This window comes from Etheostoma cragini, chromosome 2 (genome assembly GCF_013103735.1).
Source record: "Etheostoma cragini isolate CJK2018 chromosome 2, CSU_Ecrag_1.0, whole genome shotgun sequence".
NCBI lineage: Eukaryota > Metazoa > Chordata > Actinopteri > Perciformes > Percidae > Etheostoma > Etheostoma cragini.
Genome location: NC_048408.1, coordinates 16,287,942 through 16,312,210, shown reverse-complemented (window position 1 = coordinate 16,312,210; position 24,269 = coordinate 16,287,942). Strand labels below are relative to the sequence as shown.

The 24,269-nt window shown below is 41.2% G+C and overlaps 3 protein-coding genes across 5 annotated transcripts in view; 1 reads left to right on the top strand and 2 right to left on the bottom strand.

Annotated features, from left to right (window-relative positions):
- The window catches only part of polq (polymerase (DNA directed), theta), a 15,949-nt gene extending 8,510 nt beyond the window's left edge, over nt 1-7,439 (bottom strand). For both annotated transcript variants that reach the window (XM_034857724.1, XM_034857725.1), the window contains exons 1-18: nt 7,035-7,439; nt 6,776-6,872; nt 6,246-6,679; nt 5,898-6,139; nt 5,476-5,652; nt 5,255-5,385; nt 4,982-5,138; nt 4,787-4,898; nt 4,489-4,690; nt 4,241-4,382; nt 3,979-4,125; nt 3,681-3,893; nt 3,395-3,537; nt 2,379-2,568; nt 2,039-2,181; nt 1,654-1,847; nt 988-1,112; nt 255-498 (exon numbers count right to left, since the gene is read on the bottom strand). In XM_034857724.1, coding sequence (XP_034713615.1) covers nt 255-498; nt 988-1,112; nt 1,654-1,847; nt 2,039-2,181; nt 2,379-2,568; nt 3,395-3,537; nt 3,681-3,893; nt 3,979-4,125; nt 4,241-4,382; nt 4,489-4,690; nt 4,787-4,898; nt 4,982-5,138; nt 5,255-5,385; nt 5,476-5,652; nt 5,898-6,139; nt 6,246-6,679; nt 6,776-6,872; nt 7,035-7,105 — 3,164 coding nt within the window. In that variant the 5' untranslated portion in view covers nt 7,106-7,439. The remainder of the gene's footprint in view (nt 1-254; nt 499-987; nt 1,113-1,653; nt 1,848-2,038; nt 2,182-2,378; nt 2,569-3,394; nt 3,538-3,680; nt 3,894-3,978; nt 4,126-4,240; nt 4,383-4,488; nt 4,691-4,786; nt 4,899-4,981; nt 5,139-5,254; nt 5,386-5,475; nt 5,653-5,897; nt 6,140-6,245; nt 6,680-6,775; nt 6,873-7,034) is intronic.
- A 1,179-nt stretch (nt 7,440-8,618) lies between these two features.
- On the top strand, nt 8,619-19,714 carry ptpn9b (protein tyrosine phosphatase non-receptor type 9b). 2 transcript variants are annotated; one of them, XM_034858379.1, is made up of 13 exons: nt 8,619-8,729; nt 11,310-11,453; nt 13,083-13,172; nt 13,456-13,580; nt 13,753-13,858; nt 13,981-14,091; nt 14,193-15,094; nt 15,273-15,369; nt 16,022-16,091; nt 16,255-16,333; nt 16,484-16,634; nt 16,790-16,997; nt 17,554-19,714. In XM_034858379.1, the coding sequence occupies exons 1-13, from the start codon at nt 8,697-8,699 to the stop codon at nt 17,775-17,777; spliced, it is 2,340 nt and encodes a 779-aa protein (XP_034714270.1). In that variant the 5' UTR covers nt 8,619-8,696; the 3' UTR covers nt 17,778-19,714. The 2 variants fall into 2 exon arrangements, with proteins under 2 accessions (XP_034714270.1, XP_034714277.1); XM_034858386.1 differs by lacking the exon at nt 13,981-14,091.
- Nucleotides 19,715-22,061: 2,347 nt separating this feature from the next.
- adamtsl7 (ADAMTS-like 7) overlaps nt 22,062-24,269 on the bottom strand; it is a 9,379-nt gene continuing 7,171 nt past the window's right edge. Inside the window, exons 10-12 of the mRNA XM_034883486.1 lie at nt 24,101-24,268; nt 23,368-23,512; nt 22,062-22,580 (exon numbers count right to left, since the gene is read on the bottom strand). Of these exons, the coding sequence (XP_034739377.1) occupies nt 22,426-22,580; nt 23,368-23,512; nt 24,101-24,268 (468 nt within the window). The 3' untranslated portion in view covers nt 22,062-22,425. The remainder of the gene's footprint in view (nt 22,581-23,367; nt 23,513-24,100; nt 24,269) is intronic.

Genomic DNA, 24,269 nt, shown 5'->3' with positions numbered 1-24,269 from the left:
GAGAGGGGGGGGAACAACATGCAGCAAAGGGCCACAGGTCGGAAATGAACCTGCGGACTGAGCCTTGGAACATGGGGCACAGGATTAACCAGGTGAGCTATCCAGGCGCCCCACAAAGTGCTATTTCATGTATAAGTCATATCATCTGCTGGCACTTAATTTGAATCAGCCTATGTGCTGTAAAGATAATCATATTCTTGATTAACTAATATGCCTTTTCTTAGCGGTACTTACAAACAAGCAAACACACCTACCTCTTAAATGGGACAGCATTCCTCAGGGCTTTCTCCACATCAGCTACAGTAGCCCTGGCTAGTTCAGCAACAGTACAGAGGCCTTGTGCGTACAGCGCTCTGGCTCGTGTTGCGTTCAGGAGGGAAACTCTGACAAGGTCGACAAGCTCCCTCTGGACTCCAAAGCTCAGCCTGGTCTGGTACTGGGACAACAGCAGCTCCATGTTGTGCCAGCCCAGACGCTTGCAGAACACGGTTACCATACCTGAAGGGATGACAAAAAGTCAGTGTTTCTGTCAGCTGCACCACTGAGCATATGATTTAGAGTCATTGAATTACTAATGTTTTGCTGTTTAGTTCTGGCTTTCTTTGGGTAATTTTCCGTGTTTACATTGATTACAAACACCATGATTAGTATGACTCTCACCCAGACAACATTGTTCTGAGCCACATTTGGGCACACACTCTCGAAGCCGGAATTACACTAAGACCTCATAAATCCTCTTGTAGTAACTTGATGCAAGAAGAACGAGCACTTTACGTGGCTTTGAAGGAATCATGTATGTGCAGACAGATCAGCTAATGGAATAAAGTCTATGCTGTATATCTGTTAGTCTAAAGTGCTCCAGGGTCTTGCATCAAGTTACTACCTTTGTTACTGCCCTCCCCTTTTAAGTGTAGAATTCAGAGACGGTATACTCTACTGTATATGTCTTGACTTTAGAGATGCTCAGCGACACTCTTAAGCATGTACCAGCATATGTAGAAGCAGACTGCTGGAGAGACTGTAACTGCCCACGATTGCAGTTGTATTTGGAGGCAACTGTTCCCAAAGGCACCTCATTCACCAGATCCTGCAGCACAAGGGTGGTGAAAAACCTGTGACGAGAGATTGGACAAAAGACTTTTTTATCAAAACATTTTTTTAAAGTTTTGTGTTGTCTGACTCTCAGAGGGTACATCCTTGAGTAGTTTTGTGTGAGGGTCTCTCTCTCATTCCCGGGCCACAATGTTGGGAATCAATGGCATAAAGGAAGCGGACAAAATAGCATGAACATCTGAATAAAATAATGATGAACAGTATGAAACAACCATTCATAAACTATAACAATATGTAAAATATGATACGGATATAACATTCATCCAAAATCCAACACTATAAGATTAAGAAAGATATCTTTATTGATGTTTTATGGATCATGTGATTTTGTCCACCCTTATTTACTGACATAATAGCATACAGAAGTGTGTAACTGTGACTATAATTTAGTATGAAATTAGGTAATTTTTTTCCCAAACACGTTAACAATTAAAATTCTCATATTTTGGATTCTTTTTGAACAGAAAACCACATGAGGGGACTATTTGCCAATAATATCCTGTACAAATAATTAGTTATTGACATAAATATATGCATTACCGTTTATGAATAGCCATTTGTCTACGTTGCTTCTCTGTCTTGGCGACAAGTTTGCCACTGACAGATCGTGCAAGAAAACCTTCCTGGACGCCCACAAGCTCTGCTACTCTCTTCATCGATGACGAGAGCTGTTCCCACAGACAGAAGAACTGATACCAATCTATGGTAGTCCATTCTGCATACAACGGGGTGATCTAGGGGGAATGTAGACATCATTTGAAATACTTTGCATTTGAAGAGGGGACATTCTTGGTTTGATTAAGAGCTAGAATTAAGATTAAGTTACTATAAGGAATGTATAGGGGGGGGGGGGGTGTCCAGGGATGATAAGGAGTGAATGAAGGTGACAGAAACCTATTAAGCAAATACTAAAAGATATATGTACCAGATAAAGAATGTGCATGTCATTTTCCAGTACAAAGCCCTTCATGGCCCGCTGGAGATCTGCAAATATTCCCACAGCCTCAGGAGGGGAGAGGGAGGAGGACATGGTGGCAGCACCAAGTTGAGTCGGACAGTACCGCTCCTCTGGATATGAAAAGACATCAGGTTATCCAATAGTCAGTGTAATAGCAACGTTTTTGAGCTGATACTTGTACACTGAATTACGTAAGAGCACTGTTCAACAACAATAGTTCAATTTGAATTTAAAAAGCTACTTTCATCTTATGTCAAGATATAAAGAATGCTCATTGAACATAATAAAGGCCACACATAGGTAGTACCTTGTCCATCCTTCTGGATACTGATAAATTCGTTCTCCATCAGCCATTCAACACAGGCCTCAATAGCTCCTTTGTTGGTCTCTTCATTTAATTCTTGTCTGCCTTCACATTTCATGCTGGCAGCCAGTAGTGAGCACAAAGCGTACAACCTCACATCCTGTGGAGTGCTGGCCACACCTCCGACAATGATCTGCAAATGGGGATGATTCAAATTAGGGTTATAACACAATTGTAAACAGTTCAGACATTCCACATCACCTACTCACTTCAAAACCGCACTCAAAACCCATCTCTTTTCAAAGCAACACTGAAGAACTTTTTCACTTTGGTCCCCCTTACAGGTTGGAATCATTACCAATATTCTTATGTCTTATTCAAAGTACAGATCTGCTACCCGATCTGGCCAACTTGCACCAAAATGATGTACCTTAAAACAATGTTTCCAAAATCGTTTCAGTGGTTCATCAACGCTTAACAGGGTGAACGGCACTACTCTGTTTGCTTTGCGGCCCTCTATCGGCTATAAACGCACTATGAGAGGTTGCCAGATCGGGTAGCAGATCTGTAGTTCCAATGAGACATAGTGGGACAATACGGCAGCTTTAATGGACAAATCTGCGTCCAACCTGTAGGGGGACCATAGCGGAAAAGTTCTTTAGTGTTGCTTTAACTTGTAACCAAACCGGCTGTGTTTCCATTTGTTTGCTTTTTTAATCCTGCTTCTATGCTGCTTTGCTTCACCTTTTTAATGTCTATCTCTAGTTGTTAAAATGTCTGTTGTACTGATCTTGTTATTGTTTCTACCTTTATTTTGCAAAGTGCCTTTGAGTACCTTTTAAAGAAATATAAAACAAATGTATTATTATTACTCTTAATATTATTAAGGTAATCTGACTATGCATCAACAGCGTCGATAGGATGAGGGAACTATTATTTAAGAAGGAACTATTTATGATCTATTTACTATAAGTAATTTTAATGGGTGCAGAGTTCATCGAGATGCCAGCCATATGTACCTCGAGGATTGCTCGCAGCATGCTGGTGGTGACGCCTTCGCCCTCCCTTCTCACCAGGCAGCTGCTTATTGGCTGAAGAGCTCCAGTAAGGAGACTAATACCTTTCTGACGCTCTGCCTCCTTACACACCAGCACACTCTCACCTTAGAGAATGGACAAAATAACGAAAAGCCAAACAAAAGATACTTTTTGAATTCACTTCAATAATTTTTTTCTCTTCAGGCAACTGGAATACCAATGAACAAGCAATCATTTAAAAATTCTAGCCCCCTTGTTCCCTCCATACCTATAGTGTCCACTCCTTTTCTGCCCGCTCGTCCAGCCATCTGTTTGTACGTTAGTGGGTCCAACAAGTGTCCATTGAAGGTAGGGGTTCTAATGATGACCCTGCGAGCTGGGAGATTAACCCCTGAGGAGAGGGTAGAGGTGGCGGCCAGGACTCTGACCATGCCCTGACGAAAAGCTCCCTCTAATACATCACGCTCATCAAATGTCAGACCTACAGAGATAAACTTCACCTCAATTATACACAATAAAAAGCCCGCAGTTTCTTTGTGGTTGAGACGTTGTGTGAGTGTGATTACCGGCATGGTGGAAGGCCACCCCCCATGGCACAGTTCTCTGGAGGATAGGGTCTAAACCAGCTGGAGTACGTCTCAACTGGGCTACAACGTCCACTAATCCCTCCCGGTCCAGACACACCGGCTGTGGCTCTGCTTCGCCATGACAATCTGAAAGGATGAGACCAGAATTTAGACTTAACACAAACTATCTTTAGAACAAGCTACAGTTGTACTTAACCTCATTATTAAACACAGTATGCCCAAAATGTAAATCCTCTTTTACCTGTACGTCTGAGGTTGTAGAATTCTCTGGCGATGCTGTCTACCAGTTTCTCACACCAGTTCTTCGAGGGGCAGAACAGCAACACAGAGCGGCCCTCTCTCACAGTCTCATAGCACAAGCTCACTATGTGGTCGTCATCCCCCTTCATGAAATATCACATATTTATCACACACGTAGCAAATGATTATATTTCTAGTGTAGAAAGAATGATTCACGATAACCCAGATGTTGGATGATGTCTGAACTACCTTAACTCGGAGTGCAGGGGTGAACTGCCGGACCACAGAGAGGCTCTTGTCGTAAATATTGCAGCCCACCTTGAGATGCTCCTGCAAGGGTACGGGTCTGTAGTCTGTCTGGTAAAGCTCTGCACCTAACCAGCCAGCCAGGAGGGAGAGGTTAGGCAAGGTGGCGCTCATGCCTATGATCTGTACACCCGCAGAAAGAGACCTGCAGAAAGAGTTGCACAGATTAGCATAAGAACTTGGATGTTTAAACACTGTAGCTTTAGCGAAGATAAATGTAGATAGAGTAAAAGACACATACCCAGTGGTGTTCTGCTTCTGTGCAATGTAGCGGATTTTGGTTAAGAGCAGTTCTAGTAGGTATCCTCTTCCAGAATCTCCAACCATATGCAACTCATCCACCACTACCATACCTAGCAGGACAAAAAACACACACTTTTCAAACTCATAATCTCTGTATTATAATCATGAAAGTCGGTTATCACTAATATGTTACCTAGTAGATCCATGTTGTCCTCTTCAATGAGTCTGTTAACAAGAGAATTGGCTTTTTCTATGGTGCAAACAGCCACATCCAGTGCTGTGAACCCTCCAGCAGCTGAGGTGCTGCCCATATATCCACCCACACGAACTCCTGCCTCTTCAAATACACTCTACGGGTCCACAGAACCAAGACTGTTAATTATACATACACACACACACAGAGGGACAACACATTGTCCATAACAAGAAAAGCACATGCATGCTTTTCTTTCCACCTCTCCCTCACCTGAAGGTAGTGCATCTTCTCTTTAGCCACAGAGACAAATGGCAGAATGAAGAGAGCTTTTCTTTTAGTCTCCAACACACGCTTCAACATCAGCAGCTCTGACACCAGAGTTTTTCCAGCACTGGTGGGGGCTGAAAAAGAAGGGATATAAAGCAGAAAATTTGCAGAACAGTGACTGCCTCTGTGAATCATTTTTTAGATAGAGAGGTTTGCCTTCTTACCTGAGTACACCAGGTTACCTCCCTGCAGCACCTGTCCAACAGTGAGGCACTGAGCCTGCCATTCGAACATGTGAGTCACGCCGTGTTTCTGGTAGCGCTCCAGGACAGGTTTAGGTAAGCCCCAACTGCATAACAGCAGCTTTTCGGCTTGCCCCGCAGGGGCACACAAGGCAATGCCTACAGTACAAATTAAAAAGTCTCTTTAAATGAGGTATTAAATAAAACTAGTGGAAAGAGCTTTTAGTGCTGTGAGTTATGTATTTTATGCAGAGCAAAGTGGATTTTACATTGGAAAGAGAAATGTTATATCAGGGTGTTCATGGGCTAACCCTAGCAGGTTCATCCAGACATGACAATGTGTCATAAAGAGTGAACAACACACACAATCAACCGTAAAGAATGTTTTATAAATTGTACTTTACCTGGCTGAGGTAAAGTGTCACTGAGAGTGCTAAGGTCTAAGCCAGTGGGAACTGTGAGCACCGAGGCAGACTGATTCTGTAATGACGGCTGGAGTTTAGCTCTCTTTATGGCAGCTGTGAGACGGGTTGGGCTGAACAAGATGTATTCCTTGGATACATCCAGAGGTTGATCAGCATTTTTATTTGACCCCCTTTTGTTGTTGCTACGAGGAGAGCTTTTTCTTCTGGGTGTAAGTGTCTGTCTACCAAAACACACAAAAATAAAAAACATTTGTTAAAAGAAAAGAATGGAGGCGCATAATCGACACAAAAGAAGAACTGGGCAATAATGTGTAGGTTAAAACTCACTTGGTGGAGCTGCCTACTTGCTGACCATTTTTTATTTCTTGACAGGATGACCCATTGATGCAGGCAGAAGGTGGTGATGGGCCCCTCTGAGCATGCTCCACTTCCTCAGAGTCCTCACTGAAGAGAAGCCTTTTTGCAAGGTCTTTGCACCCAGCTCTCCATTCTGGTCTCTTACAATCCCCACTACGCCCACAGACTCTCTCCTGGGTGCTGGGGTCTCTGCGGGGTCCTTGGCCTGTGGACTGAGGAGCTCTGTCAGCTCCTGAGAAGGCAAAAACAGCTGATGATGCTGCTGGGTGTGCATCCCTGTTTACTGTTGTTGGACAAGCATTTCTAGCTGCAGGCTGCACAGAGTCTACAGCATCCAGCACCTGCAGCATCTCTTCATCAAGAGCGAATGTGGATTCTCCCAGTGGAAACATTGCTCCTCCATCCTAAAAATGGAGATTAACACACGTCTGTAGATGTAGATGTGCAAAGGATAATGAATAGAGTAGGAGAAAAACTCTCTCTCATGCTGTCGCACTCACCGAGAGGTTGTCTTTGCTATTGTTTGTTATGCCTGATGGGTAATGGGTTTTTGGCAACAGTCTGTCTCCGTCTGGGGGGTCATCAGGAGCCTGGAAACTGTGCTCAGGAAAAAGTATGATCACCACAGGTAAGACTGACGTTCATCGATAGAAATGCCACAGAAATTGGAAGATGTATCCAGGCAAAAGGAGGAATTTGGTCATATTTATCTTAACCATTATGAAGATTATGAGTTAAGTTAAACTGACTTAGACTTACCTTTTCTTCTTCTTTATCTGGTGCTGCCCCATGTAGCTCTTCTTTTTCAGGGGAGGACCCGAAGTGCTCATACTGAAGTTGTAGCTACTGTTGACAAACGCGTGAGTATGTGGATGTTCATTAACATGACATCAGTTTGACTCTCGACACGAGTTTATAAACTAGTTAACATTCAAAGGTAAGGAAAGTGGTTTGGCGAAAACAAGCGTCGCCGTAGAATAATTTATTTTGGTTGCTAAGTGAAAACATTTGTCGTGTTTGTGTTGCGCTGCGCTCATGGCAGCGCTGAACAAATGGGGAATCAAAAAGGCCGCCGGAGTGCCGCCCCGGTGCTCCACAAAAACAGTTCGACGGAACAAATGCTTGAATGCATAAGTTCCCATTCACTCCTGGCCTACTCTTCTTCCTACTACTACTCCTCCACCCCCCACTACTTCTACTCCTAGGCCTACTACGACGACTACTACTACTATAGCCATTAGTTTTATATGTTAATAATACTAGATCTAATCTAGACTTGTAATATTGACAGTACTTCGATCAAATGTTTGGATGGAAAAATGCAAGAGTGGTAAACATTGTTTTGATGTGTGTGCTGAACTAGATGAATGATTTAGAATTGAAAAGCAAAAATGGTCAATAAGCTCATAAGCTAATCATGCAAATATTAATTTTAAACTAGAGAATGCAACTTCTGAAGAAATTGCGGTATGAATGCTGTATGTTGACAGGCTGACGCTAATGCTTGATTTGGTTTCTTGAAAGGCGCTATATCAACAAAACGTATTAGTATTTGTATTATTATTTCCCAGATAGATAAATTAGATTAAATTAAATGCAATGCAAACATGCAGATACATATGTTACTTTAAATGATATGTATAGGCAAATACAGTTTATGAATTGTTAGTATAGCTGTATTGACAAATACAGTTTCCAACTTTATTTTTACAGACTCAAGGTGAAAATTCATTCAGATGAAAAATAAGTAGGCCTACACGTAACACATTACAAGAGGGGTAGGCCTACAAACCAAACACAAACTTAAATAGGCCTACCTACAGACACACTGACTCCCACAAATAACAGAAAGAAAGCATACAAAACAAACACACATTTATACATATATGCATACAGACATACAAAAGCTATGCCCAATAATTATAACAGGTGGCCTAATGTTGCATGTTCCAGTGTTTCCAGTTTGGGGAAATATATGGTATCACTAAATGCAGGATTGGTTATATAGCAGTTAAAATTGTATTATTTGACTATGTTAATCGGCATATAAATCTGTACATAAAATTCCTCAACACAGCGTGGAAGATCACGCTTCACAAACAAATGGTCCATCTTGGACACTTTAACCACAGTCTAAGTTTATGCATTGTTTGCCGCCTTTATCTTGTTTATCTTTGCTGTACTGTAGCTGCAACATAGGTGAGCTGTTTAAAGTGGAGCAGCCTACAGAATGCTCTGAAAAGATATATTTTAACTTGTTATGAAGTGTATGAACCTACATTGATAAATACAGTTCCTGAGTCTGCATTGATCCAGCTGTGTCTGTTGCTTATGGGCGGTGCCTCGGTCTCCTTCCCGGGCTGTAGGGCGTGAGCAAGCGGCTGGTGGGCGCGCCCGCTGCGACGTTGCGGAGGCTTCAAGATGGCGGAAGCCCTGACAACTCAGGAGCAGCTGGTAAGGGTCTCTTTACGGATATTTTTTCCCCCCTCATCTCCCCATCATGTTCAGTGTGTACACATGTCACCTTCGGTTTCTTCGCCAACCGACGATTTCTTTCATGTAATTTGTCACGGTGATGTCCCTGGGAACGATGTGGTCTAGTAAACAGCCCTGGCCCGTTTGCACCCTCCTCTCCTTTGCCGACTGACAGCAGTTAGCATGTGTGTTAGCATGATGGCGTTTGCTGCTATAGATGGCGTTTGCTACTGTAGTGGTAACCTAGGTAGTGATCACCTAGCGTTAACTGGTCGGTTGTGTATCTCAAATGCTCGCTTCTTTAATAACCCATGTTGACATGGATCACAAAGACATGTCCATATCGCTAATGTTAACTAGCAACATCTCGTTACCTAGCTATGGTTTGTCCCATACATGTGGCTTCTAGTGCCTAAGAAGGTATCGTTAGCCATCCAGCTGCCACATGTAACCTAGCTGCTGGCTAATGCTAATAGCTATTATTGACTTGCAGGGATTTTCTACGATAGCAATGTTGTTAGACGTCAAAAATCATGTTGGACAAAATGTGAGGGTTAAAAATGACCAAACACTGATTGTCTCAAGTGTTGATTGTCATAATGTACCTTGACACAGTTAAGACAGACCAAGATCTTGACACGCGAGTGTTTGCGATGAGCGATCTAGCTGGCAGTGTCCTGCCAATCAGATTTACGGTCGAGAATTCACAGAAGTGATCCTCCGGTTCCTAGCATTGTTGTTGCCATCATTTTCTAGCGAAAGGGGTGGGCCTGACTTTGATAGCAAGCATCAAATGTTACGCAGCAATTCCGACGACAGCTTCATTTCACAGCTAATGTTACTCGTTGTATCTTCGTCAGGCAAACACAAGGTTAACTGATCTATGAGGCAGTGCTATAAGTCAGTGGTTCCAAAACGTTTTTACATCAATGTCCTATAAACTAACACAAATTAGACCACTGGGCCCCAATTGATAAGATTTTGTCTCAGGGTCCTGCAGCTGATAGAATTTTTGCTTTTTAGATGTTTTATTACAGAAAGATGAGACCCATGACCAAAATAGTCACACATTCTGTCATTGTGATACTGGTGGAGGGAATTAAAGTGAAAGAAAATCGTTGCCCCTTGTGCTGGGACCCCACTTGGGGACCATTTAGCTAAGTTACAGGACACGCTTGTACTGCTCCCCAGATTTGTCAATGTGTTTCTTGATAGCTATCATCCCTTTCCCAGATCCTGTAACATCAATCAATGAACTGCCATGAGGACACGTGCTGTTTAAAACCTTTTGTAGTTTTAGTTTTAAAGGCCGCAGCTGATACAAAACACTGCTGTCATCTTTTAATTTGCAGCGAGAGACGTTCTGGGTCTTATTTGCCTCCTTCTTTCATTGGCAATCACTTTGTAACTTTGTTTTTAAAAGGTGCTCTATAAATAAAGCTGTTGTTATTGTTTCCTTGGATTAGCCCTACCAAGGCTAGCAACCACCCTGGTGCTGATGTTCAGTTATTGGTAGTTGCATACAGAATGGGTGTGATGTGATTTAATGGTACCCTCTCTGACTTGTTATAATGTCCCAAATCCGAATAAGGTTATCCACACTTACTGTTTGACATATAAAAACATGTTTTGGTAACATCAGCATTGATTTAGGGAAAGAATGACAGTGCAGTAAATGAACTTGTAAGGGCAAGTATTCTTAAAATCCCACATTACTTGATAAACAATTGTTGACACAATAAACTACCAGTACCTGAATGCCAACTTTAGGGGTATCAAGGGCATTCAATTGTACCTTTTATTGTAGCTATGTGTGTTTTGATGTGATCCCTTGTTTCTTTGTTTGAGCAAAATAACAGGACCAGATGTTGGACACGTTTCCCAGAATATGTGTTGTGTGTGTGTCTTTGTGACTTCAATATGTGTCCAGTCACAGCATTGCGCTCAGTATAGTCTTGGCTCAGACTTAAAGTTACAATCTTTAAATCCAAGTTTTGTGACTGCATAATTGACCAAATGATCATTTTTGTATAAGCTTACCATTGTGCTGATGACATGATTCCACACATGTAGTAGTGTTTCCCATAGTATTGTAGTAAGTACTATCTTCATCAGCGTTTCATCTTATAACCAAATATTCATCAGGGTTTGGGTTTCCATCTTGTTACCATGTCCAACAAACAATTCAAAGGGAAACCCTGTATTTGGATTAGTTATTCCCTAGACATCTTCTTTCTTTTTCCCATGAGATAGTAGATTCAAGTGTTGCACCTAGCTGATGATTTAATCTGACTTTCCTTTTGCTGGTTACATATTTGGAGGACAGCCGGCTTCCACCATTGTAACTCCGGAAGGGAAAGAAATACAAAGCTGAGGGGGCTGACAGACTCATTTTCTTTTTAATATCAGTTGTCATGCCTATTTTCCTTTTGCTGTAGCCCTACTACCTAAATTCTAGACCATTCCATTTTTTAACCACATTTTCCTACTCTGGTTATTCCCCTTTTGCACAATATTTTTGGCTTAATCTTATTCATCCATCTCTCATGTTTTCCCCAGGCTGTGGAGGAGTTCCTGGGTGAGGTGCGTAGCAGAGAGCAGCCTCACAGCGCTGGGCTCGTGTCCCAACCAACAGCTGTAAAGTTTCTCATGGCCCGCAAGTTTGACGTCTCAAGAGCCATCGACCTCTTCCAAGCATACAAGGTACAGCGGTGCTTTGGTGACAAAACTGAGATGACTATTCACTTTTTCTGTTATCGACAAGAAACCACAGGGCTTAATTAGCTCTGAATGATTTAGGAAAGATATTCAGTTACAAGATTTCGGACCTGTCCTTTTCTTAATATTGTGATTTGAAATTGCGAAAACATTCTTTAGACTTATATGATGGTATATACAGTAAAAAAAAAAATGTATATGTTTTTTTACTAGTAAAAATCACAAACTTTGCTTATTTATACTTGAAAGAAGAATGAGGCCATTTGATGCAGTTGCTTGCTGCTGTAAAGTGTTCCCTGACCATGTAAAAGTTTTGATATCTGACCGACGACCCCTGTGTTGACAGCTTTCCAATTTAGCAGCAAACATGCTTGCCAAGTCATAACCATGTCCTGTTAAAACAAATCCGTTATCCAGTTCTGAATGCCAACACTCTTATTAACACACTTTAACTCCCAATTTGACAATGGCAGAACATAATCCTACAGCTTTGCTTCTTCCGTGTCTATTGTTCTCACTAAAATTTGCTCAGAGCATTACGCCAAGAGGAAACTCAACAAATAGCTATGCTAACGTAATTTTTGCCAACACTAGATATCAAACAAAAGCCAGAGACTAGATTGTATCTGTGAGCTGTAAAATTACCACTTCTAAGCAGAATGCTTCCACACTGCCTGAACCATGGATGTATAATAACGGTCTGTACGACCGTCATGGACATTTTCACCGTTTGGACTGGAGGACTTGAAGTAGAGGAATGATCTTACCCTGGAGAGCACTAGAGGAGAGCACACTCTGACTGATTAAAAGAACAAGGCTGCTCAACTTGGGCCGCAGGCAAACAGTGTCTACCTTTTTACCTTTTCTCTAACTGTGAATGTTGGTATTGATAGTGTTCGAAGTAGGAGGCCTACTCAAAATGTCTTTTTCTGAATTATAACTATAATATATTACAAGTCCTACATTCAAATATTTTCTTTTACAGTCTTTCAGTACACAGTAAGCGAGGTCACCTCTAGCTCACCCAGTAGTGTGTTTTCCCCCTGTAGTCCTTGGCCCTTGCTGCATGTCATCCCCCCTCTTCCCTTTCCTGTCTTTAAGCTCTGGTATCAATTAAAGGCCATAAAATCCCAAAACAATAATCTTAAAAAGTACACAGTAAGTCAGAAGTATACAGTCAAGTTCCATATCTTATAAGTTCTTTGGGGGCCTATTATTACAGGGTACAATGAGTTAGAATAGTAACATATTCAACATTTCTTATACCTAAACATCATAATATATCTGTAGCTGTTTGGGGCACGACTAACCCAGCACTGGTTAGAAAAAACAGTTAAAGACAGTTGGAAGCAGAGTGTCTGAAATACACTCCGGTTCCAACAAATATACTGAAAGACAAATATACTGAAAGACAGTAAATAAGGAAAAGCATTGAAGGTCCACTGTGTTGTCTGCCAAAGACATTAAAAGGACAGGATTTGAACCTGCTCTAATTTAATCTATAGATCTTCAAATAAAGACCAACTCTGGACAACAACTACATTTAAGTTGATAATGTTTCTGTTCTTTTAATTTCCCCTTCTCTCCTGTCTCTCCATCGTGTATCGAAATTAGAACACAAGAATCAAAGAGGGAATCATCAATATCAACCCTGACGAGGAGCCTCTACGCTCTGAGCTCCTTAGTGGAAAATTTACAGTCCTGGTGAGTGTTAAAGCCATTGCGAGTCACACTTCAGGATACGATGACTATTGTACACATGCTGGTCATTTAAGAAGACTCTGTGTGTGTGCAATGCATGTCAGTCTGCACGTACTCTATATCCCTGCCTTTGTGTGTTTATGAATAGAGATGGAGTAAAAGATGGACTGAAAATGTGTATGTTTATGATCAGAATTGATTGCTGCACTTTCTCACAAATCACATCAAATGGAATCCCAATGAATTTGCTTTCATCTGTATGATAACCTGTTAATGTTCCCACCAGCCCGGACGGGATGCAAAAGGTGCAGCTCTAGCGCTCTTCACTGCTCGTCTCCATCGGCCAGACGTCACCACCCACAGAGCTGTGCTGCAGGCCATCATCTATCAGCTGGACAAAGCCATAGAGAGGTGATGCCCGAATACCTACAATTTTCCTATGTGCACTTTAACCTGTTGTTGTGGTATAGAGTATTGCCTTATTTCTCTCAGGTATATTTTATAAAATGAAAGGCGTTTCTTATGGCAATCTTCTTTACTCTCTTCTACTGCTTTTTATTTGAATATCTTAATTTCTCCCTAGTGTTCAAACTCAAAGAGATGGACTCATATTTATCTACGACATGACCAACTCCAGCTATGCCAACTTTGACTATGAGCTCTGTGTCAAGATCCTCAATTTGCTCAAGGTAAACAAAAGGAACAGTCTCTGTCTTGTCTCTCTTATCTGCCTGCCTTGGTGTCAAAACTTTCTCTCTGAAATTAAAAACCACTTTCACTATTTTGTGTGTCTGATCTTTGTATTTCGTAGGGGGCATTTCCAGCTCGTCTTAAATGTGTCTTCATTGTTTCATCGCCTCTTTGGTTTCGAGCACCTTTCACGGTCCTCCGCCTATTTGTGCGTGAGAAGCTGAGAGAGAGGGTATGAATGTCGGTTTTCAGTTGGAGTTATGTCACAGGGTGCAAGGTGTTTGGTTGTCATTCGTTATATGAAATGTGTTTTCTTTTTTTACCATTCACCAGGTGTGCACAGTGAAAGCTCATGAGTTGGCCAGTCACATCCCAGTCTCCTCCCTCCCTGAACACCTGGGCGGGACCTCCCAATATAGCCACGTGGCTTGGATCCAGTCCTGTGTCAACTCACACACAAACACTGTTCAGGGTGACACGCAAGAACATGACACACAAGACTGTGTGGGAAACCTGCTGCGCTCCTACAGCTTAGAGTGCGGCAACACAAGCGCAGGCGCTACACTGTCACGCACCCATATAAATACACAGTTAGGTTCTGAGCTAGCCGTGGCTAACTCGAACTGCTACGATGATAGCAATGCTAACCCACATAACCACTGCGGTGTGGCGGACGGCAGGACTCAAGGCCAGGGACTGTACCAGCAGAGCCCACAGTCTGCTGCAAACAGGCCGCAGGGGAACCACCAACACTGGAACGGCTCAGCAATGAGCGTAGCCAACATGGCTGTTAGTGGCTCTAGCCCCAACGCTAACATGAACGGTCGTGGCCAACAAGCCCCGCCCCAGTCTGACACGCCCCCTGATACACCGTTTTCCCAGAAAGTTGATGGAGATGCCGCGGAAGTTGAGGCAACGGACTCTGCACACAGTTCTCAGAATGACGATGTAAAGGAGGAGGATGGCGAGGAAGAGGAAGGCGTGCCTCCGTTGCCCCAGAAATCTTTGCCACGCCCCCCCCAACACCCTACTTCCCAGTCCCCACCCCTGTCTTCCTCGTGGGGTCCTGATGATGAGGACAGCTGCATGGAGGCGTCCATTCACATGCCAGAGCATGGAGGCATGACGGTTCATGATCTAGTGGAACATGTGAAGAGAAAGAAGAAGAAGGGGATTTATCAGGAGTACGAGGAGATCCGGAAGGAGCCACCAGCAGGCGCCTTTGACTACTCCAAGTAAGAGAATAGATAAAGAAATATATTTTCCTCAGCTCCTATCTTTTTTTGTGTTCTTTGGTCTCTGCCGGTCCCTTCCTCTATTTTAAGCCTCTCAGTACCAAGGTGAAAGTATGTTACGTGACAGGTGACACCTAAGTCCACCGTCTAAGTCTGTCATGTGACCTTCCTTTTCCAGGAAACTGTCCAATCAGATAAAGAACCGGTACAGTGATGTTCTCTGCCTGGACCAGTCACGGGTGCGTCTCTGCCAGCTCTGTGATGACGAGGATGAGGTAATAATTCAGTTCTCTTGCTCTCTCTTGTTTAATGATAAACCGTTATTACTCTGTAGAAGATGGATGATTTATTGATGTTTGATGCTAAATTGGGACGCCAACATCAGTCATATTCAGATTAGTCATGTGTTCCACCTTCTGATCAAGACAATGTAATGGTTACTTCTTAGAGAATGTAATGTTACAGATTGCTTGCATTTAGAGTAATTAGCAGAGGGCACTAATATGATCCGTAGAAGGTCTATTCTTTGGGATGTCTTTTCCTGTCCTTATCTACTGTATCTGATATGTGTGATTGGAACAAGGAATTCTTTACAGTAATTAATGCAGTGAAATGATAAAAAAAAAATGACAAAGTAATCGCTGTTGGTCAGTTTAGTTTCTGTCAAATCACAATTTTAATGTTAATAAAATACTAAATCAATCATTCAGGTAAATCTTTATATACTTCCCTTATCCAAAGGGTATGCGATGACGGTATTGGAGATTTCCTCTTGAGCATTACCAAGCGGCTGGCTAGTAGGACTCTACAGTTTTAATAACTGCAAATAAGTGCCGGGCCTAAAAATAAGCCAATAGTAATGTTTGCTGTCCTCCTACAGGAGGCAGCAGATCCTAACACCAACCCTTTCTGCTGTGTGTTTTGCAGACATCAGATTACATTAATGCCAGTTTCATGGATGGCTACAAAAGGAGCAACGCCTACATTGCAACTCAGGGTGAGCAGTTCTTGACACTAACCACGGTTCCACTCCTTACTATCTTTATTTAGTCCTCTATGCAATTTACACCTTTTCACCAAATGCTACTCAGCCCCCCCTCAGACCTCAGTAGAGTAAAGTTCGGTGTTACCATGACCTAACAGACTGTTGTGTCCTTCAGGTCCTTTGCCAAAAACCTTTGGTGACTTCTGGCGCATGGTGTGGGAACAGATGGTACTTATCATTGTCATGACCACCAGGTGAGTCTCCTTTACATCTGAGTTTTGAAGTCAGTTGTGTGTTTGTGTACAAAGGAGTGTGTGTATAGTGGTAGGGATAGTCCAAGTAACAACATATCCTCAATGAGCCGATGATGAGATTATAAAGATGTGTGCTTCTTTGTGTCTCAGAGTGGTGGAGCGTGGGCGTGTCAAGTGTGGTCAGTACTGGCCTTTTGAGGAGGGCAGGACTGAGCAGCACGGATACTTCTTGGTCAGGAACACACACATCCAGGTGTTTCAGGACTTCAAACTCTCCCATCTTGAACTTTACAACACACAGGTAAGTCACACCAACTTCATAAGTGCTAGTAGAATCTCTTACATTATTAATTAATACATTTAATAATACTTGGCATGAATATTTGTCCATATTCTCATACATGCCAATTAAGAGTCTGATATATTGTTCTATTCTTCTATGAACCTTTTCCTTAGTCTGGAGAGAGACGGGAGGTGTGCCACTTCCTTTATGTCAGCTGGCCAGACTTCGGGGTGCCCAAAAGTGCTTCTGCTATGTTGGACTTCCGTGAGCATGTACTTCAGAGAAGGGAGGCTGCAGTCCAGAGCCTGGGCTCCAGTTGGACGGGGCCTCCCGGGGGTCCCCCTGTGGTTGTGCACTGCAGTGCCGGCATTGGCCGCACAGGTAAACGCATGTACCATTGTGGGCTTTGAATATACTTTTACAACACACCTAGTGGTCATATCGTTAGATGTGTTTGTTTATTTTTTTGTCATGTGGCTTTCTGTTGGCATACAGGGGTGGTGTAACTGTAAAACCCAACAATTTCGTAGGACTGGGTATCATTTGAAATTGTTCAGTACTACAAGCAGTACTTGCCAGTGCAATACCCGAGTTTCGGGTTTTCTACAAATCCATTTTTATTTTAATTTAACAGAGCGAACCAAAGTTTTGAGTGTTGTCTAAAGAGAGCAGTAGTATGAAAAGTACTTCTAAAATTGGTGATATGATTTAACCTCTCTAATTAAAAAGTAAGTATAAAAACAGTGTTAAGCAAGTATTTGATGCCATCTTTTAGTACTATTTTTTTTGACACCTAGCCTTCAAGATATTATTAAATGTATTCTTAATCAAAATAAAAACATGTTCTTAAATGCGTTGCCACTGTGATGGCAAAACAAAGTCCTTTTTCTGTGCAACCTCTCGATCTTATTTCCGTCCATCTATGCTCCCCAACCAGGCACGTTCTGTACACTGGACATCTGCCTGTCTCGGCTGGAGGACATTGCCACGGTAGATATCCGTCAGACAGTGCGGCGGATGCGTACACAGAGGGCTTTCAGCATCCAGACCTGGGACCAGTACTACTTCTGCTACACAGCAGTCATCGAGTACGCCCAGCGCCACGGGAAACTGAGCCCCGTGCAGTGGTCTGACTCCGACCTAGAGACTGACAGCGAGTGAGAGACACATAGAAAAACAAATGGGATAGCCAACCTAAGCTGAAGTCATAGGAACGAAAGAGTGAGGAATGACGTTTTCAGAAAAGAGGAGGGAGATGATTCTTCTGCCATAAGAGAGAAGAGACAAAGGATGGAGACCTTGTTTTGGCTCTCGATGTAATAACACAGACTCTTACAGGTGCTCTTCCTTCACATGAATGGTTTGGCAGAGGTGGTGAAGAGCTGGTCAAAAACACACCGAGTGGAGACTGTGAATTACGTCACCGCTTGAGCAAGCTGTCCTGCCAATTTCCAAGCCCCTTTTTATTTAGCAAACTACAGGGGGACTTGGCCTGCCCTAAACCTGTCTTGTTGACAAGATAGTTGTACGAGTTGTAGCATTTTTATATTGACTTGCACATGAGAAATGACAAACTTGAACTTTACCCTTTGAAGCCCTCCAAACCCCAGTCTTTGTTCCTTTTTTGTATTTCTTGTTCCTTTTCAACCCTGAACACATCTGTGATCACAGATAAATTGTAAGGGGTATGAAAAAGTGAAACTTGAAAACCTTTTGTTCTGTGTTTTTTTTTAAAGATGAAATGAAATGAAATGGTTGTGCGTGATGGAAAGGGTCGTTAAGTGACCAGTGTGAGCCATGTAGTCCATTATTGTTTTTCTTTATTTTCATTGTCCTTTTTTCTATGGTGCATTTTCTACGGGTGTTTCATATTTGTGCATATGTAGACTAACTTTTCAAAGCCAAAGTCCTCACCCTGAATGCTTGGATGTACTCCTTACTGAGATATTATAGACTGAAGCCCATGTATATTCTTGTAACATACATTTATACATTATTGTGCATATTAACAACCTCTGAAAGAACTGCAAAAAAAGCCTTGTTTAATGAATTGACATAACCGCAAGAAGAAATATCTATATAGCGCGCCAGGCTATATGACAAAATGTACAGACGAGTTGTTGTATTAAAACTGATATCGTATTGCAAATCTGTTTGATTTGTCAGGTCTAACATCATCTTTACTGTTGGAGCGTTCTAATTGGACGATCTTAAGTACAGGAATTTGGCCTTAACTTGATTCACTGCCTCGTCGTTCTTAGACCTAAAAAATCCCTGAAACTGTAAACTTTTATTTCCCCTTTTGTTTCTTCCCGTTCTGAATCTTACTCCCTCGATACCATAACTGTTGTGTTATATTCTCGAGGCATATTCTGCCTCAGATAATTGTGCCTTCAAGTTTTCCTTAGCTTAGTGTCTCGCTAGTATAGTAGTAACACCCAAACAAAGTGCACTGGAATAGTACACAATGACTCTGTCACACAGGACACCCACATTTTGCCTAGAGTCCTGTACATGGTACACTACTTAAGAATAACGTGACAGTAGTGAGTTATATGGGACTAAGCTCTGGTTTGAGACATGGCTATTCTTTTCTCATTTGACCTCAGGGGGTAATTCTAGTGTTTTTTGCCTAGTGTCAAAGATCTTTTTCTGGGTTTGCCTCTGGTAAATTATCATTTAAGAAAAAGACAATATCAACTTTATTTTGTATTTTTTTACAGTGTATCCTACTATATTTATGTCTTTGTAAAACCTCTATAATATTGAAATCCGTGAATGTTGGTACGATGCTACAAAGAAAAACAAACCAGTTGTTGCATTTGATAAATTGAACAAATCAGATGGGGAGTGATATATATTTTTTGTTTTTCACAATGAAATTTTGGTGGAAAATGTCACTTGCCATTGTATTTTCAGAACTGACTTGTATAAATAGTGATTGTTCAATTCTAGGACAAAGGAGGGGGGGCGTCGGGTGAAGCTAACAAGTATGTTTTTAGACATCTTATTGCTAAACAATTACATTAATGTCTTGTACTGTGTGGTACTCAATGCCAAGGACAAAGCAAAAAAATAGCTTTCAAGAGAAAAAATAAAAATAAAAAATACAAGTGGGCCGTGGCTGCCATTTTTGTTCACAAAACCCCAGCTTGGTGTCTGTGAGTAATATGTATATGTGTATATGTATGTATGTATATGTATATATATATGTATATGTATGTATATATATATATATATATATATATATATATATAATAATAATGGGTTAAGGTTTATCAGCATGGAACGCCAACCTTGAATGTTTATTGGGTAATGGTGTCCGAGCAATTAAATCAAGACAGACATGGATATTGTTGGTGAATGTGCACCCTGCATCCCTCAATGCCAAAGGCCCAGGCTCACCCTGAAGATTTTTCCTAACACATCCTCAACAGCCTACTAGCATGGACCTACCAGTGCAGCCTTGCATCCACGGACACCAAAAGACTCAAAATCACCTTGGGAACATTACTAAAGATTATATATAGACACAAAGTGGGAGAGTGTAAAAGAGTCTTGGTACCCATTTTAATTTGTTGTAAGAGAAATAGAGACTGCAACGTGCATTTTTTCATTGATGTTCATTTCATGTTTCTTACTGTGCTTTAAGTTTCCGTGATTGGCCTTTTACATGTTGTCAGTCCGGCTGTCCCATTAAAGCAGCAGTATTACTATCTTGAATAAGAAACAAACCGAATGTGATCTCTTTTTGACTGGATAATGTGGTGCATAAAATAAATGTGCAGCATGAACACCTACACCATGTTTTCAATGGATGTTTTCCAAGCAAATCTTTACGTTCCATTCAGAGTTGCTGTTTTTTCAGCTTGTTGTGGAGTTTTTCTATCTCCAAAAAACAAAACCAGCCAGCTTTAGGCTTGAAGATGTAGGTTTGTGTCAACAGACTGTGGTCCATGCCTGGCACCAGTGAAGGAAAGTAACAAAGTACATATTTCAATCAAGTTTAAATAAATATTAAAAATAAAAATCTGTTTCCCCACTCCACCAGATTTTAGAGGGAAATAGGGGCAGTTTTTACTCCCCAACATAAAAAACTAACATATTAGTTACTTTTATTGATGAGATCATAAAATATGAAACATTGTTATACATCAAAATAGCCAACAGTATATAATTTTTTTTTTTAAATGATCCACCTCAACCAACTCAAACTGTAAAATGCTACTCGGTTTACAAACTAATGTATCAGTGATGAAAACAATATTATATAGTGTAGCGTGACATGCACAAGGCAGTTTTTTTGAAATGTTTACTTTTACACCCATTGCAAAAAATGAGTATTGCAACTTTTACTTGAGTGAAGGATCTGAATACTTTCTCCTCCATTGCCGTTTGACAGGCTTGCTATGTGGCAATGTGAAAGAAAGTCTCACGAGCTGTCAGAAGTCAACAGATAAACTATACATTAAGAATATTCAGCCTAAAGTAAATAAACCCTAATAATAAGCAAATCTCCACATTGCACATCTATTAATGCATATGTAAAAATAATGGCAGTAGCATAACTTCTATCAGTTACTCTTAGCTGCAATGGAACATGCGAAATGCTAAAACTTTGTTACCTCACAATTACAGATAGAAAGGTTTGACACCTACAAATATGCTTATTAACTATTTTACAGAGGTTCCTTAATCCTGAAAATGCTCGAACCTGATTGGTAGTCATTATTAATACTGACAGAGGCCAATGAGCGTTCATCTCGGAGAACTAGAAGCCTTTTCTGCACAGTGATTTGTAAAGGAAACAGAGAGTTTTTAAAGATTAGACACAAGTTGCTCCAAATGTGAATGAATAATACATATTTTGAGTGTAGGACTAGACATGTTTCATTGTGGTTTGAATTTTGATTTGGTTGGGTATTTTTAAATTTACCCTTCGCCACTTTCTGTCCCCCTTAGTTACTGTTGCTACGCCTGTTCTGCCTTCCAATCTAGCAATGCATTTACATAGTTTACAGTAATAAGAGCTGATTTTTATCTTTAAATTCCTGGTAATTGTAATGGCTGCTTTTCTTAGACATAAATGGTCCAAAGGTTCTTTTAGTCCAAGATCGTGAATTTTACCAGCTAAAATGACAACTGTGGCTTGCAAAATAGCATTACACCTACGAAGTGTAAGGAATGGATTGCACCTACTGTAATCCATTCCTTACACTTCTTGTCTTGCATTTTTGTAAAGATATGAAATGATATGAAATTCCAACAAAAATGACTATAAAACTATGTTTCAAATTCTTTTTTTTTAGCTTCGGCACATCAACTTTGGAATCTACTCCCAATACTTACACTGGAAACGCATAAGGAAAGGATCTCTGAATGGCCGGTGTGAACAGGTGGAATGATTTTAGCAGATTCCTGCCAGCAACCACTGGCACATCACAATGGGTGGTTGAGACAAAACACTATCATGTCAACATTAGACTGCCAAATTTTGCCTGTAACATTTGTTATATTATAACAACAGCTGAGTAACAGAAGCTATACACCCTTTATTAAGAATATGTGTACAAGTACGTACATCACCAAATGTGAGCAGTCCAGTTAAAAGTTACACTGAGAATAGAAGAGAATACAATTTCAGGTTATTTTTAATCCAGTTTGGTATGAAGATGAAAGAGGATCTCACTCTAACAGTGTGCATGGCAGGCTGAGTGACTGAATATTGAACCTCTTTCTACATTCCTACATATTAAGGTGATCATCAAACAGAGCTAGCAGAGTTGAATTTAACCTTCCTGTGGCGGCATCACCTGCGGATGTGGGTCTTTTGATATGAGTTGGGGTATGTTTTGTGGGCATGAGAGCAGGCGGCGCAGCAGACACTTCTGTAGTAAGGGTAAACACACAGTCGGGCTTGAACCACCACCATACAGTTATGATACTGGTCACTGCATGATGGATCTGTGAAGGAAAATGTTGGAGAAACTGAGAAAAATGGGAGAAGCAAAGCAGATTTCTTTCTTCCATTCAGTGTTATCCACTACACTGTTGGTGCTAATTCAATGAGCCTTCTAGTTAGTTACTAAATGCTCAATACAGAGTCCAACTCACTAAAGTCATACTTTCTTTAGTCTCATGGCCTCTGATCATGGTCATAATAACTAAAAACCCACCGGTTGAACTGGCATACTCACTATGATTCATACCACGTGTGTTTCCCTTCCCACAACCAATGATAACAAATAATATGTTGGTTGTAGTGACTGTGATCTTCTATAAAATACATGTCCTCTGGAAAAAATAAAACAATGAATAAGCAGATTTGTAGTGTATTGTACTCTGTTTGGACTGGAAAGTAAAATGAACATATGCCATAAGGTGTTATACACTATATACCCTCACCCTCCATCACCATCCTGTATGCTTACAGAAGCCAGACTTTAACAGTGGTGCATCCGTTTACCAAGCAATACAGGACATGCTGGCCATGAAAGCCTAAAAGAACATGTGTTATGTCCCATAAACTTTCTTGCATTCAAAATTATTAATTACAAGCTTACACATTTGGTTGTATTTATGAGAACAATGATTACCACTGAATATCAGAAGTGTTTAACCCAGATAAACATCTTCATGGTGACATTATCGTAGAGAAATCTCACGTCTCTCTGACCCTCGAGAGAACTCTGACCCAACCCCACCTTTAGTGGATGCACAGCAGTAATACAACACTTCTTGGCAGACGTACTTATTTCAGCTCCACAAGGTTGTTTGTTGCACTCTTCTCGGCTATTTGGGGTCAAACTGGGGTCACAGCGATTGCTTGGGGTGATGTTGTTGGCAAGACAACGCACCTCACGCACACGGTAACCACCGTTACAGGAGCTTGAACACTGAGGTGATAGAAAGAGAGAACGAAATCAGGGATGAAGAGTTGCACATACAGTATGAATAATGTTATTTGAGGTCTGAATGTGGACACCACTTAGTCATCACAGCTCATCCCATACTTCCTCTAAAAGAAAAATACCAATATTTAAAGGATCCATTAACCTAAATTAGAAAAAACTAATTTTCTTACACCTCTCTTTTGGTATCTGGCCCTGCAAATAGTTGTAGTTTTATGTGCTGAGATTTTGAACACCCAGCTCTGAAACATCTGCCTCCGGCACAATAAAATGGAGTTGAATAGAATTAAATTTCTGTTTTTCAACGCCGCAAATGAAGATGACATTTGTAAATCTCAAGAGCAAATTTTCTTTCCAGATAATGTCTTGATTACTCCTAATAATCTACAAACATTGCTGAGCAGAGGTTTCACTAAAACTACTTTCTAATGAAGAATTAAACAATATCAAATTATCTAGATGATTTGATCATGATTGACAAAACAATCCCAACTCAAGGTCCACTACTAAGACTGTCTTCATCAGTAGATGGAGTGATACCCCTGATAGTAGGACACACTTTGGGACACTTACCGCACTCCACTCTGTGAAATACCACTGGACTCCGCATGGCTTCAGTCTGCAGGGCTGAGATGTGATTGGCTGGGAGAGACTGGAACATTTTAACTGGTCAACAACCTCCATATGACCATCGTTGTTAATAATACAAGCCATACTCCGGGACTGTGTGCCATTCCCACAC

Bases quoted from the DNA above. Each gene is read 5' to 3' on its own strand.
- ptpn9b (XM_034858379.1), top strand. From the start codon at position 8,697: ATGGCGGAAGCCCTGACAACTCAGGAGCAGCTG. The intron at 11,454-13,082 runs GTACAGCGGTGC...TATCGAAATTAG, and splicing joins ACCTCTTCCAAGCATACAAG to AACACAAGAATCAAAGAGGG. The intron at 15,095-15,272 runs GTAAGAGAATAG...TTCCTTTTCCAG, and splicing joins GGCGCCTTTGACTACTCCAA to GAAACTGTCCAATCAGATAA.